Source organism: Meles meles, chromosome 5 (genome assembly GCF_922984935.1).
Source record: "Meles meles chromosome 5, mMelMel3.1 paternal haplotype, whole genome shotgun sequence".
In the NCBI taxonomy this organism is placed as follows: Eukaryota; Metazoa; Chordata; class Mammalia; order Carnivora; family Mustelidae; genus Meles; species Meles meles.
This window is the reverse complement of record NC_060070.1, coordinates 50,646,697-50,662,237: the sequence shown is the minus strand read 5'-3', so window position 1 is coordinate 50,662,237 and position 15,541 is coordinate 50,646,697. Positions and strand designations below refer to the sequence as shown.

Here is a 15,541-nt window from a genome sequence, read left to right as displayed (position 1 = left end):
TCTGGTGACTTGATCTCTCAAAAGGATTTTTTTCTATGGCCATTATAAAATTACTTCACTGCTTAAGTTAGTTCTCTATGTACATTTCCCAGATTCACTTAGAAAAAGCAAGCCTCTTGAATCATGTTCTACATGCTGTGTTTAAGATACTGACTCTTGTCACCCTATCTGAATTATTTAATATGTGCCCTTAAATAAGAAGATTGATAAGATTTTGAAAACCTACAGATGTGTTTGCTGCTCTTCAAGAGCATACCTGACTCCTTGTGACTGAAGAAGGAAGCGTGAAGATGAGAGGAACAAAAAGGGTTAAGTTCAAAGTAAGCTGATGCTTGTTTACTTTCACCTTAGAAGCAGAGAACATTTTTCTCTTGTGAACTGATGAAAAGATGCTTTCATGACAGTGGTTACAGCTGTGGAATATCTGAAGGAGACTGCTGAGGGAAATAAAAATGTTGCTCCTCCCGGGAATCAGTGAAATGTTGACATCTCAGATGGGCTATACATGGTTTTCAAATGGTTTTGGCAGAGGGAGCTTTCATGATTGTAAATGTCAACTTCTGTAAGTGAGAGGGAGAATAGTTATGGCCTACTGAGAACTGAGTCCCTCACCTCATACATAATCTGATCCTTCCAGGTTGTGCTCCAGAGTTCTGGGGAGTCTAGATGAAGAAATCATTATGTCAGGATTTGCCTAGACTTCTGCTGGATATCCAGTGAGAGGATGGTGCTTGGTGCCTACGGATATTGCCTCCTTTTTTTTTTTTCTTTTGCATCAGTGATCTCTGACAATAAGAAATCAAATCTAGTTCAATTCGGAAAGATGAGCCTGTCTCCTTATTTGTTTGTCTTCCCTCTTTAGATAAAGAAGAAGCAGCAGGATGTGGTTAGATTTCTGGAAGCCAACAAGATAGAGTTTGAGGAGGTGGATATCACGATGTCAGAAGAACAAAGACAATGGATGTACAAAAACATCCCCCCAGAAAAGAAGCCTGCTCAGGGCAACCCTCTGCCACCTCAGATATTTAATGGTGACCGATACTGTGGAGTAAGTAGCAGATTTTTACCACACTGTTATTTGGGTGATTCAAAACACAGTTACCTAGAGTGAAGTCGGGTTTTTTTCAGGGAGGACTGTGACTCTTCACCCTGTGCCATTCAGGTTCACAGTCTGAAAGAGGGTATATGAGTCCAAGGACACAGACGATGTGTGAATGTGAGTGCATTACTTGTCTGTCAGTCTTTCTGTCTCTCTGCTTGAGGAAAGTGGTGGGAAGGGAAGGGGAGTGTGTGTGTTTAATGTGTTCTAAATTTTAAAGCAGATTTTTTGATTAATACGTTTTGGGGGCAGAATGGAAGGGATAGTTATTCTTGAATCTTTACTCTTCTATGTTATAAATAACTGCTAATAGCCGATTATAAACCAGAGTCGGTTTTTTTTTTTAATTTTTTTTTTAGGATAGTGAGTCAGATGGGTCATTATGAACACCTGAGATACATTAGGTGCCTTCTTTCTGTATGTAGCATATGAGAAGATGAAGTCACATTTGTCTAATTATCTATTTTCCTTCTCCCTGGGTTAAGGAAAAAAAAAAACAAGAAACTTCTTTCTAATGAGTAGTTAGAATTTGCCCTTGTCATACTCTAAGTGTATAATTGTTTATTTTAGGACCTGTACTACAGTTCTTTAAGGATTGCTGGAGAAGGAGAAGGGGCTCTAGTACTGAGGTGCTTAAGGTGAAATAAGTAGCTGGGTTATATTGGAGTGGAGAAAAGGGATAACGGTGCTTTAAATACCTTGAAAGGAAACAGTTTCCCTATGCATAAGAGAGAAAGAGATGTTGAAACGCAACACCACAAAGATTGTGCACAGACTTCTTGAATTCCTGTCAGGGGAAAATCTTGAACATGGTGCTAGATTTGATGGGAGTTCTTGTATGACTTTATATTTGTGTTGACACCTTTGGGAAGTCATTTCCCTTAAAGTATCAGTTTTCTCATCTTTAAGCAAAGGAGGATAATATCTGTCTTACTTCCCAGGATATTTTGTGACTATAAAGTACTTTTTAAGAATAAAGCTTATTGTTTTAATTGTGGACTTTTTTACATTGTGATCTCATATTTTATTAGGGGAGTATGTGGTAACTGAAGGTATAGCCCATTCATGATTACAAACCCTAGAAAATGGACTCCCGTGTCTGCAAACTGAAATGAGGTATAGCTGAAACTGTATATAAATTGTACAGTTCAAAACAAAGCAAAACTCTTAGTCAAATAGTGCTATAAGACTTAAAAATCTAGCAGTTTTCTGTCCCTCAGAGTTCTCAGGTATGTGAATTCCTTTGTTTTGGTTTTGTAGTTGAGCCGTAATTCTGCTGGGTATAGAATTCTAGGTTGGGAAGAATGTTGGTGGTTTTGCTTCATTATCATCTGGTTCCTAGTGCTGCGATGGAGAAGTTTAATGCCCTTTTCCTCGATCTTTTCTATGTTTTTGCCAGTTTCTTCTTTCCATGTTTTTAATGTCTCTTATTTATAAGTGTATCCTAAAATTTTTTGGTGAATTACCATAATGTAATCTATGTAATGTAAACTATGTTACACAGTTCACTATGCTGTGTGTTCAGTAGGTCCCTATTATCCAAGAATTACATGATTGTTAAATACGTTTTTACATTATTTTCTTTGAAAAATTTCTCCCTTCTTTTTCTCTGTTCTTTTTGTCTAGAATACGTATTAATTTACATGTGAACTTCTTATACTGATTTTCTAATATTCTTATCCTTTTCTTTTGTATTGTCCTCTTTAACTTTTTGTTCTACTTTGTGGAAGATTTCTTTAACTTAATCTCTGAATTTTTTCATTGAACTTTTATGTCATCTTTTTTTTCCTTTTTTACATCCTGATTTTTTTCTTTTTAATAATGTGCTTTTATAAGATGAGTATAAGATCTTAGCTCAGGTTTTCTTCTCTTTCTAGTATTGTTCTTGTTCTACTAATTCCCTTTTTTTCACGTGCTTATTTTGGTCTTTTCTCTCCTCAGATACCTGGTGATCCTTGTCTTTTGTTTAAGAGTTGAGGCACTAGAAAGCTAATTAGAAGCTGTGTATGTGCTCATATATATGTGTGTGGGCTTGTTTCCTACCAGACTTCTCTGTAGTTTGACTGGGTAGCCTGTTATATTCTTGTGGTAGATACGGATAATAAAATCTGCAGGGCTTTTCTCAGATGATGATTTAATTTTTCTGGAGAATGGCTCTTCAGTCTCTTGCTTTGGGGATATCAGCCAGACTACTGGAGTTCTGGACCTATAGGCTGAGAGAGCTGGAGGGTTTTGCTCACTACCATTCACCTTCACATCGCTGTTTTCACCCCCCTACCCTTTCATGCTGCTGTTTGTAAGTGTATTGCTTCCCAGAAGCCATATTTATTAACAGTATACCCTCTAGTTCCTTTGGAAAGAGTGAGGTAGCCTGGAAATCTAACTGCTGTGTATGTAGATTTTCAGTCTCCCTGTTTTCTGCCTTTGCCCACTCACCACACCTTCACAATAGCTAATGCCTCCCATTCCTGATGTCTCAGGGGGGCCGCCCCCACAGCTTATTCGGACACCAAGGTTTGATGATCTCTGCTCTCTCATGACCCTCACCATTTCTCTCCTCACTGCCTGCATAGGTGGTGGTTCAGAGCTATAACAGTCTCCTAGTTTTGTTTTTTTTTTTTAAATGGTGTTTCTCGTTTTTAAAAAAAAAAAACTCTTGTTTTGTTGATTTTTTAAGATAAAGGAGGAAGCGACATCTTGGTCTGTCATCATGAAAATAGATGTCTATCTTTCAGAGCCCTTTTAATACAGGAATGTATTGAATGAATAAAAGAATGTAATGTGAAAGAAAGTTAATTCCTTACCCTTGCTTTTACTTCTTTATGACTTTCTAAATTTCTGTGTATCTTTGGCCTACAGAGTCTATGGACATTTTTTTCAGATGGATTGTCTGGGAGCTGGCTAGAGGCTTACCCATTGATTAAACTGTGCTGGATAATGGCATCCTCTCTGAGCAGTGTTAGTCCCGTGGGGACGGTGACAGCAGCATTGGTACACACTCTGTCTTTATAATTTGTGCTGGTGGAGTTTGGAAGACAGTGTCTGCTCTTATCACCATCAAGTCAATTCAAATTTGACAGAAATAAAAGCGTTAGAAGGCAACTAGCCATGGTCTCATTCATCCTGCCTGCTCCTATGTGCCTTGCTTTACCTAGTGACAGTTTAGGAGAGGTCTTATCTGGTTGGGTAGCTTGTGGAAACCTGCTGCGTTGCAAGGGACAGGATCCAGTGAGCATGAAGATTCTCCTGTTCCCCAGAATAGGCTGGAAACTTACTACTTTATTTTAAACTGGGTGAGCTAGCCATGGGGAGACATGAACAGCTGCTAAGCTACTTGGTGATCAGTGTAGACCATTTCCTTCTCTCTGCCCTTTAGTATTTGAATAATCTGCCTGTTGGGGAGAATTCCGCCACTGAATGGGAGCTCATTGGCACGTTCAGTCACTTCTTCTCACCTCAGAATTTGAACATTGAGGGGATAGGGCAGCAACACAGGAGCAGTTGGACAGGGTCTTGGGGTCAAGAATAGCTGGGGCAGGTGTCCTAATGGGGCAAATCCCTGGTGTGACCGGGTGTGTTCTTGGCCACCCAGACATAGAAGTTCATCTTATAAATTGGTTCTCCAGCTTTAACGGGGATTCATAACTTCCTGCTCTCCTGCCACAAGTTCCTGTCCTGTTAAGTTGCTAATGTCCATTTCAGTTGTTTGTAATCAAGAACCCAAATTGCACAGACTGGTTGTTCTTGATATTTCCTGGGAGTATCCCTACCATGAGCAAGATTCTTCTCTGGAAATGGGTAACCTAAAGGTAAACCATTTCTAGACTTTTCTGATGGGTTTTACAGTGTCTGATTTGGATTTTGGAAAGCCCATGGTCCTCATGTTCAAGGTTTAAGCTTTGTCCTCTCTCTGTGTGGAACTGGCATGTGTGGAGTGCACCAGAAGTGAAAATGCACACATCTGCACTAAAGGAAATTATCTTCTCCCTTTTCATTTCTCTTCTCCCTCCCTATTCGGTGGGGGGTGGGGAAGATTTGGATTTTTAAAAATATATTTAAATTAAATTAAATAAATATTACAAATATTTGATTAAAAGCATACATTATAAAAGTTACTATCTTAAGTGTACAGTTTGGTAGTGTTAAGTATATTCATTGCTGTAATACAGATACCTGGAGCTTTTTCATCTTGCAGAACTGAAACTCTGTACCCATTAAGCAACTCCCATTTGTCCTCTCCCCCCAGACCTTGATAATAGTTGTTCTGCTTTCTACCTATGAATCTGACTATGTTAGATACCTCATAGAAGTGAAATCATACAATGTTTGCCCTTTTTTTTTTTAGTTTATTTCACTTAGCGTAATGTCCTCAAGGTTCATCCATGTTGTTGTATGTCTTAGCCCATCAAGACTGCTGTAACAAAATACCACAGACTGGGTATCTTGCAAACAACAGAAATTTATTTCTTACAGTTCTGGAAGCTGGAAGTCTAAGATCAGGGTGACAGCATAGTTGGGTTCTGATGAAGATGCTGTTCTGGATTGTAGACTTCCAACTTCTGGAAATGTCCTTACATGGTGGAAGGGGACAGGGGACCTTTTTTTTATAAGGGTTTTAATCCTATCCTTGAAGGCTCTACCCTCATGGCCTGATCACCTCCTAAAGGTGTTTAAGCATCAGGATTTCAGCATGAATTTCGGGGGATACAAACATTTAGCCTATAACATTGAAGCAGGTGACAAGATTTCAGTTCTTTTTAAGGCTTCTGCTGTGTGTATATATCCATTTTTTTAATCCATTCATTCATTGACGGATTGGGCTGCTTCCACCTCCTTGCTGTTGTGAAAGGTACTGCTTTGAACATGGGTTTGCAAATATCTCTTTGAGATTCCACTTTCAGTTGTTTTAGATATATACATAGAAGTGAGGTTGTTGCATCACATGGTAGTTCTATTTTTAATTTTATGAAGAACCATCATACGGTTGTCCATAATGGTTGTGCCATTTTACAGTCCCATCATCAGTACCCAAGGATTCCCACTTCACATCCCCATGAATAATTGTTGTTTTCTTTTTTCAGTTTCATCTTGTTTTGAGAGCAGCCATCCTAATAGGTGTGAGGTGGTATTTCATTGTGATTTTGATTTGCATTTCTCTGATGATTAGTGACATTGAGTGTTCCATACACTTATGGTTCAGTTGTATATCATTTCTTTAAAATTTTTTAAGACTTTTAAAAATTTACTTGATAGACAGAGATCACAAGCAGGCAGAGAGGCACGCAGAGAGAGGAAGGGAAGCAGGCTTCCTGCCCAGAACCCTGGGATCATGACCTGAGCCGAAGGCAGAGGCTTTAACCCACTGAGCCACCCAGGTGCCCCTGTATATCATTTTTGAAGCAATGTCTATTCAAGTCCATTGTCCATTTTTAAATCAGGTTATTTGATTTTTTGTTGCTGAGTCTTAAGAGTTCTTGGTATATTCTGGATATTAACCGCTTACCACATATCTGATTTGCAAATATCTTCTCCCATTCTTAGGTTGACTTTTACACTGTTGATTGTATCCTTTGATAAACAAAATTTTAAAATTTGATGTAGTCCCATTTGTCTATTTTTGGTTTCATTGACTGTGCTTTTGGAGTCATACCTAAGATCATTACTTGCCAAATAGCTTTGGGTTTTATATTTAGTTTTCAATTCATTTTTTAGTTAATTTTTATATATGGTATATTCATTTGCATGTGGATATCTTGTTTTCCTAGCACTGTGTGTTGAAGAAACTGTCCTATCCCCGTTGAGAGTGGTGTTGGGGCACCTTTGTTGAAGATCATTTGATCATATAAATGTGGGTTTATTTTTTGGACTCTTATTCAGTAACAGTCATCCATGTGTCTGTCTTTATGCCAGTACCACACTGTTTTGATTACTGTAGCTTTGTAATATGTTTTGAAATCAGGAAATGCAAGTCCTCCAACTCTGTCCATTTAACTGGAGCCTGAAAGTAGACTAGAGATGGGTTAGAATAATCTCAAGGAGGTGCAGAAAGGCTGAATGACCCGTAGTGGTTCCTCGTGGCCTCGCCTCTCCTATTCTTTCTTTCCCATCAAGGGAGACAAGGAGATATGTTAGTGTCTTCTAACCATTGGTGGAGGCTCAGAAGCACAGCACAGAACGCCTAAATGTATGTGGTTGTATTGTTTCTACATTTTTAAGTGTGTTTGGGCATCTTTTTGAAGCATGCAGAACCAGCTCTCTTAATGATCAGTTTTAAAATCCCTGATTCATGCATATGATTTTATTTTTTAAAAATCATATATTTGAATTTGAATATATTGAATTTGAACATAAAAATATATATCTCCACACATAAATCTAAGAAATTATTTTCAGCCAGAAATCTTATAAGAAGTTGTTGGAAAGAGATGTTTAAAGAGATTTTCGTATTGAATTGGTTATCCAACATTATTATTGTTGTTGTTACTTTTTTCTCCCAGCACTAAAATGAATATGGAAGTAGAGAATATTTGAAAAATGAGAATAAGAAAGGGGGAACAATAAATACTACCTTTCAAATAAAACTGCAAACATTTGGCCTATACATGTTCTCTTTTTTTACAGTTGATTTAAATTTTTAAAGTCACATTTTTTTATCATACTGTATATACCATTTTGTGCCCTGCTTTGTTCTCTAACAGAAGTAGTTTCCATGTCATTATAAGCTTGTTTTTTAGAGGTTGCATCTTATTCCCTTGGGTGGATTATTATAATTAACTTAATCATTCCCTCCCTGTGGGCTATTTAGTTTGTTTCCAGTCACTTGAAATAATAGTTTGCAACTGGTAAGCTCTTTTGAAGAATGCATTAAATTGAATGTTATTTTGTAAAGTACATTCTCATTCAAGCTATTCTACTGTTTTTCTTTTCCTTAGAGTCATTTCTCCTTCTTTCTTCAAGAGTCTTCTGTCAAATAACAAAAATATTTTGGGATGTACTGTTATCAAGAAATGAAGGGTTATTGTTGGTGGCCGTAGAATCTGGGTTCAAGGTGAAGAAGAAATCACTTGGCAAATTGAAAACTAGTAAAAGATAAAACAAGTTGAGTCTCTCAGGGCTCAGGGGTGCCCAAAGTCGTAGAATAAAGACGGCCTATCTGCCCAAAACAGCATTTAGCTTGAAGATTTTGAGTACGTTGCAAAACATAATTTTTAATGGCAAAAGAAACACAGATACGTTATGGGGCAGAATGCCTGATTTCCATGGATTTTTAAGATTGAACAAGGCTTCAAAAGAAATTTCACTTTTGTAGGGGCTGGCTCAAAATATATCCTCCGATGTTCTAGATCAAGGGTTGGGCCAACTGATAAATTAGTCTTTTCAGACCACCAATTCTCTGCTACATCTTCTTTTTCATTGGGTTTCTTCATCTTATTTTCTAGCCATTTAAAAATGTCAAACCATGCTTAGCTCAGAAGAGGGGCCGTCTAGAAGGTCTGTTGTTTCTTCTGCCTCCTGGGGTTCTTTAGAGGCCACATTTGAGAAACACAAGATTAGCTGTTTCCAAGTCTCCTCTGTGAAAATGAAGTGTATCATCTGTCAAGATGGAGTAGAACGTAGCGATAGAATTTTGACCCAGGCTGAAGCCTGACTGGCAGTAATTTTGTGTTACTACAACTCTCATTGTTGGAGTCAATAAGGAAAAGAAAAAAAGGAAAGCTGAAGTTTAAAATTTTCGTTACTCACGGGAGATTGTGCTCTGTCTCTAAAATACGGATGTTACTTACGTAGGCTTAATGACTACATCATCTACATGGTATGTAAGGCAAAGCCCTGAAAGCTATCCCAAACTCATTTTCCTCACCTCAATCCTACTTCATTACCAAATCCTGTAATTTTTATCTCCTATGGAATTCCACCCTCTTTCTCTCTCAGAACTCAATTCAAACTGGCCTTGTTACTGAGCTTTCTCTAACCAGGGCTCTGGTTATCACTGCCTCTCCCCTAGGCCCAGCAAACCTGTGCCTCATTCCTCTTAGCATCTTTAGCTCAGAAATTTTTTTCATGTAGTTCCCTTCAGCCAGTCCGTGAGGGTCCTTGGTTCACTTCAGCAGGCTCTGTGACATATTTATCTTAGTATCTGCATGATGCTAGGAACCCGGAACATACTTAACCAAAAATTGGTTGTGTGAATGGGTGAATAGCTACACAGATGTTTTTAGCTGAGCAGGTAGCTAACCTGTTCTGTTGGGGCCTGCCCTGTCGAAGTTCTGAGCATTCGCATTCCCATTTTATTAATAAAAGTCAAGTCTCAAGAGGAAGCTCACTGAGCCATCTTCTAAATTTTACAATGAAATCTATTCAGGAAATCACCTCTGTTGGAAACTCACCTATCCTACAGGTAGAATTTTCTTAAGAAACTTAATTTGAATTAAATTCAAATTAAAGATAACTTATCGAATCAAGAACAGTCTTCAGATGTTTTACTGTAAATAGTCTTATATGACATCCTCACATACTAGGAACGGAAAAAGTCGGGTGGTGGGGAAGGGGTGATAGAAATTCCTCTCTATCCCTTGCTGATCAGCTGTATGCCCAGAAGCATAACAATTTAATTAGATATTCTTTGCGGTTTTATCTCTTTCATATAACCGTAGTTTTTATTCTTCTGTCTATAAATGTTTAATCTCCCACTTTCACCTCAGTGAGATGTTTGCTGCAGTATCCTACAGTGATGAATCCCTGGGACGTGTCTTTCATGAAAACGATGGCTTATGCCGTGAATATTGAAAACCTTCATCCAGACAGGTTCAGGCTGCCCCCAGCTGCATGTTTAAGGGTTTTTTTTAAATAGGGTCCAAGTTGGAGGTTTTCTTTCTGTTAAAATGTTTCTCTTTCTGAGCCTTATGCAGTTAGAGTTAATGAAAAGAAAACAAAACTGTTAAAGACCCGAAGGCCGTGAGGAAACAAAACTGTTGAAGACATGAAGGCCATGTTAACACTATCAACATGAAGACAATAAAGGAGGGTCAGAAGTGAAAAGTCAGTTTTCCTCTGCCCTGCTTCGTAGGTGCCCCCCACCCTGAACTCCCAGGAGATAGCCTCTCCTGTGAGGCTCTGCTTTGCAGTTTTCTTGGTTATCACCATTCTGTGCCTGTATTCCTTGATGTAAAACTTTAGAGGGCACGTTTTTCTTTGAAAGATGAAATCTGCATTCTTAATAGCTTCTCTCATTTCTCCCCCACGTTGATTCCCCCCCACACACGCACAGCATTGCTAAAGCTTATACGTCACATTCTCCTCTCTGACTGTAATAACTATTCTAAAATATAATATATAAACATATTTAATATGTATTTTTATTTAATTTATTTTGGTATGAACCTATAAATGCTAATCTCTACAGAGCTGTTGTGTCCACAGTCATAGAGGAGGGTATATTATCCTCTTTTACGAAATCCCTGTGGCTTAAAGGAGAATGACATAAATGTCAATATCCAAGAGATTCTCTTAATTAATTTTAGCCTCTTCATTTAATTCCTCTGGGTATTTCTTAAAATGTTACTGCTGGTTTCTTTTCCTGTGTTTAACGCACAAATTTTTTTCCATTCAGTTTCAGTTTGCTCATTCTGCCATCTTGTACCAGCATGGTCAGAAATGTTAAACGTGAATTAGGTATTTAAAATCCTCAGCTTTGGGGTGCCTGGGTGGCTCAGTGGGTTAAGCCTCTGCTTTCGGCTCAGGTCATGATCTCAGGGTCCTGCGCTCGAGCCCCGCATCAGGCTCTTTGCTCAGTGGGGAGCCTGCTTCCTCCTTTCTCTCTGCCTGCTTGTGATCTCTCTGTCAAATAAATAAATTTAAAAAATAAAATAAAATCCTCAGCTTTGGGCTTAACCATATTTTTGGTGTTTGACTTAGAAATTGCTGAATGAAGCTGTTTCAGACAAATACATCTTACATACCCTACCAGGATAGGAACTGTCAACTATTTTTTCCTTCTATATCAAGATTTTATAAAATAGAACATAGCATTCACAGTTCTTAACCACTAAATCAAGATATTCTGCTGAGAGGCTACCCTCAGGCTTGAAAAATTTTAAGAAGGAGCCTCTGCCCATTTTCAGCTGCAGCAATGCTGGTTGTCTTAGAATTTAAAATTTTTTTTTCTTCTTTTGGGTAAACCAAATTTGCTTTGGTTCAATTAGAACCGACTGCTGCCACCATTTACTTATAAGCCGTGTAGTTTTTATTCCGCACAGCCTCCTGTTTGGATATGCCCTTGGCATGTGGAAATAATATGGGTCTGTCACTTAATTGTCATTGACTTAGCGTGGGAAGCCATACAGCCTAGCCGTGTGGCTACTGTGGGTTTTCCTCACTGTTCTCCTAGGGAACACTAAAAGGGCAAAGAACTTTAAGGTCTTTGTCTGAAATGCTTGTCTAGTCCTTAATAGTCTAATCGTGGCGTACGGGTAATGTACTTAGTGAGCTCTGTGGAAGAAGGAGGCTATTGTGCGCTCTACCTGTTGTAGATTTTACCATGAGCTTATAAATTTTCTGACGTTGGTTTTCATTTGAATGCAAACAGAAGTTTAGGTGACAGAAGCTTTTCCCCCCTTCTTAACAGCTGTTTAGCCTTCTTTATTTTTCTTAAAACTGCAGCATTTAAATAGATGTTCCATAGTAATAGTGCTCAGTTATGTTGATACCTGTATAGTCCAGAAATTTCTCTTTTCTTGTACTAGAAACAAAGTGAGTTTTCTTCTTTTGTTTTATGTGTAATGAAAATTACTAGCTTCTGCAACTGGGCAGCTTTATCTTCAGTATGCTTTGTATATTTGTACCCTTCTCCAAAGGTAGTATTAACTGATCATTATATTGTACAGTTTCAGAAGGTTGATTTTGCTGAAATATATAACTTGTAGATGTGTATTTATAGACATTTCAGAAAGTGTCTTTGACTATATGGAATTCAGCAAGTCTACTTCAAGGCTTTATAGTGAGTTTTTATAGTGAGTTTTTAAAATACAGTGCTTTTAACTTTTGCAGTACAAACCTTAATACATCTCTAAAAATAGAAGCCTGATAAATGAGATGAATTTGATAAGAAAGCAGAACTCTCTCTTTTATTGGGGAATGCCTAAGGCCATAAGAATTTACGTCTTAATAGGAGGTGATTTAAAATTTTCTAATACTATTTTACTCTTAAATTATTTCAGTCATACTGTTTAATTTATTATCTCTAAAAGGAGGTATTAACTAGTAAGAAATCCCAGATTTTAAATTATCAACCACCTCTCTGCCTAAATATGACAAAAAAAAAAAAAAGCTGAAAACCTTTTACACTTTGAGATTCATCAGTCTTTTAAATATCAGAAATAAATTTTTTACATAATTTTTAAGAACCCATAGTAGGGTAGGATTCACTCCAATTATGTTACTAGCATAAGATTACCTAAATCATGACCCATCAGTCATTAATTAGCAAACACAACTCATTCATCCACTTGACAAATATTGGTAACCTGATGTGTATCAGGTACTATTCTAACACGCACTTTTTTTTTAAAGATTTATTTATTTATTTATTTGACAGACAGAGATCACAAGTAGGCAGAGAGGCAGGCAGAGAGAGAGGAAGGGAAGCAGGCTCCCCGCTGAGCAGAGAGCCCGATGTGGGGCTCGATCCCAGGACCCTGAGATCATGACCTGAGCCAAAGGCAGAGGCTTTAACCCACTGAGCCACCCAGGCGCCCCCTAACACGCACTTTTAAAAATTACTGCCCTTAAATTATTCTGCTTTTAAAGTTAATTACCAAATCTTATATTTGTCGCTTTGAAAGGAATTAATTACCTAAAGTGACAATTTCTAAGCTATTGGGAGGATCCAATTCAATATTCAGGTAAGAAGCCCCCTAGCCATAGTGATGTTAAAGCCAGAGAAAGTACACATTGAACAGGATTTGAACCCAGATCACTAAAATGGTATTCAACTATTTGGAAATACCTTTGTTACAAAGAATATTTGTAACAATATTTTCAGTTCATGGGATTTTGCCTAAGTTCTGTTAGACCTGTATTATTTGTGACATAGTTTTTCTTATAAAAAATTATTAAATTTTCCATAAACTACAAAATCTGTAATCTCCTAGAGTCACTAGAAACCTCCAGCTGCCCAGCTGATATCTTCTTCACTTGGATGTCCCAGACAGTTGCTCAAACTGAACATTTTGAAACCACTTCAGCCTTACTCTCACATCTGCTTTTTCTCTGGTCTTTTCTGTCAAATCACAAAGGTCAGAGCTGCCTTAAGTCTTAGTTCTCTCTAACCCCCTCCCCCACAGTTCTAAAGGTGAGTATGGTCAGTTATTCCTCCAAAATCTATCTCCAGTCTGTCCACTTTTTTCTATCTCCATTATCATTGGTTGGGTTCAGGCTGCCACATTCTTACCTGATTACCACAGTACTCCCTTGACTTTTCTCCCTGCTTTCCTTCTTGTAGGCCTGTCTCTGAGCCATTCTCCACACAGTTGACTTAAAGATTTCGTGTCCATTGATTTAGAGTATGCACGTGAGCGGGGAGAGGCACAAAGGGCAAGAATGAGAATCTCCAGCAGACTCCCCGCTGGGTACGGTGCAGTGTGGGGCTGATCCCAGGACCCTGACATCATGATCTGAGCTGACATCAAGAGTCAGGTGCTGGGGCGCCTGGGTGGCTCAGTGGGTTAGGCCTCTGCCTTCGGCTCAGGTCATGATCTCAGGGTCCTGGGATCGAGTCCCGCATCCGGCTCTCTGCTCTGCGGGGAGCCTGCTTCCTCCTCTCTCTCTCTGCCTGCCTCTCTGCCTACTTGTGATCTCTGTCTGTCAAATAAATAAATAAAATCTTTAAAAAAAAAAAAAAAAAAGAGTCGGGTGCTTAACGGACTGAGCCACCCAGGGGCCCCTAACTTAGCTACTTTCTTTTTAAGATTTTATTTATTTATTTGACAGAGAGAGAGATCACAAGTAGGCAGAGAGGCAGGCAGAGAGGCAGGCAGAGAGAGTGAGAGGGAAGCAGGCTCCCTGCCAAGCAGAGAGCCCGATGCGGGACTCAATCCAGGACCCTGAGATCATGACCTGAGCCAAAGGCAGCGGCTTAAACCTCTGAGCCACCCAGGCGCCCACTTAACTACTTTCTTAAAGGAAACTAAATCATTCTGCTCCTTGCCCAGAACCCATACATGATTTCCTTTTGTCCTTAAGATAAAATTCAAAATCTTTTTTCTTGCTGTTACACAGTCTGGCATATGCTCCTCCCTGTCAGACTTCCCAGCCCTTCACCTGGTCAACTCTTCTCCTCCTTCATATTTCAGCTTAAAATGCCACTTATTTATTTATTTACTTGACAGAGAGATCACAAGTAGGCAGAGAGGCAGGCGGAGAGAAAAGGGAAAGCAGGCTCAATGCCAAGGAGAGAGCCCGATGTGGGGCTCGATCCCAGGACCCTGAGATCACGACCTGAGCCGAAGGCAGGGGCTTAACCCACTGAGCCACCCAGATGCCCCTTAAAATGCCACTATTTGACATAGGTTTTTTGCTGCGCCTCGCTTTTTAGATACATTGCTCCTTCCTGTCAGGTCAAGGAAGGCCCTCTTTGGCGGTGCACTGTATTAGGCCTGTTCTAACTGGCAGGGGGAGCTACCACCTGAAGACCTATGGAAGGAAGAGCGAGTGGCTGAGAGGATGGTGAATTAAAATCAAGCTGCCTTTAAAACCACATGCCACTCAACTTGCTAAAACATTTGAACAAGGGAGTCTCTATACAGAGTGAAATAATTCGAAGATTTTTTCATTATTGAGGCATCCTTTGCAGGAAGCAAATCTCCATACTCCAAGTGATGGACTCTAATTCAGATTCCTAGATGGGTTTCAGAAATGCTTGTGATGTCATTGGCTCGGCTCAGCAGCGAATTCATTAGGACTCAGTGACTGATATACAGGGTGCCCCATACCTGGTTTCCTTTTGGCCAGGAAGCATCAGAGTCCAAAAAGCATTGATTTTAATGTCAGTGAGAATTGGCCCCAAATCTCAGCTCTTTCACGATTGCCTGTCAAACTTGGGCAGAATATTTCTTGACTCTGAGCCAGTCTCCAACCTGGTGGTCTGTGGTGGGGATTAAATGAAATACTGATTTTAAAGTCCCTGGCACAGAGCAAATGGCTCCAGTGATTCTGATCACTGTCTGCTTACATTGATCCTTCAGAAAAAGTTATCTAAGGAACTTCTACCAAATTTTGAGACTGCTTTACCTGGACTTAGAAACCATATAGTTACATCTATGCAAACGTTTGAAAAGAAACAATTGATGAACACATTGACCAGAATTCCTTGTTAGTTTCTCTTGGAAAGTAGGAAGAGAAAAATGATTCTGTGTTTGAGGCAAAGATAAATGTTACAGAGGATAT

The 15,541-nt window shown here is 39.0% G+C and overlaps 1 protein-coding gene across 1 annotated transcript in view; it reads left to right on the top strand.

The window, feature by feature from the left end:
- The window catches only part of SH3BGRL2 (SH3 domain binding glutamate rich protein like 2), a 64,038-nt gene that overhangs the window by 40,028 nt on the left and 8,469 nt on the right, over window positions 1–15,541 (top strand). Inside the window, exon 2 of the mRNA XM_046005221.1 lies at window positions 863–1,048. Coding sequence (XP_045861177.1) covers window positions 863–1,048 — 186 coding nt within the window. The remainder of the gene's footprint in view (window positions 1–862; window positions 1,049–15,541) is intronic.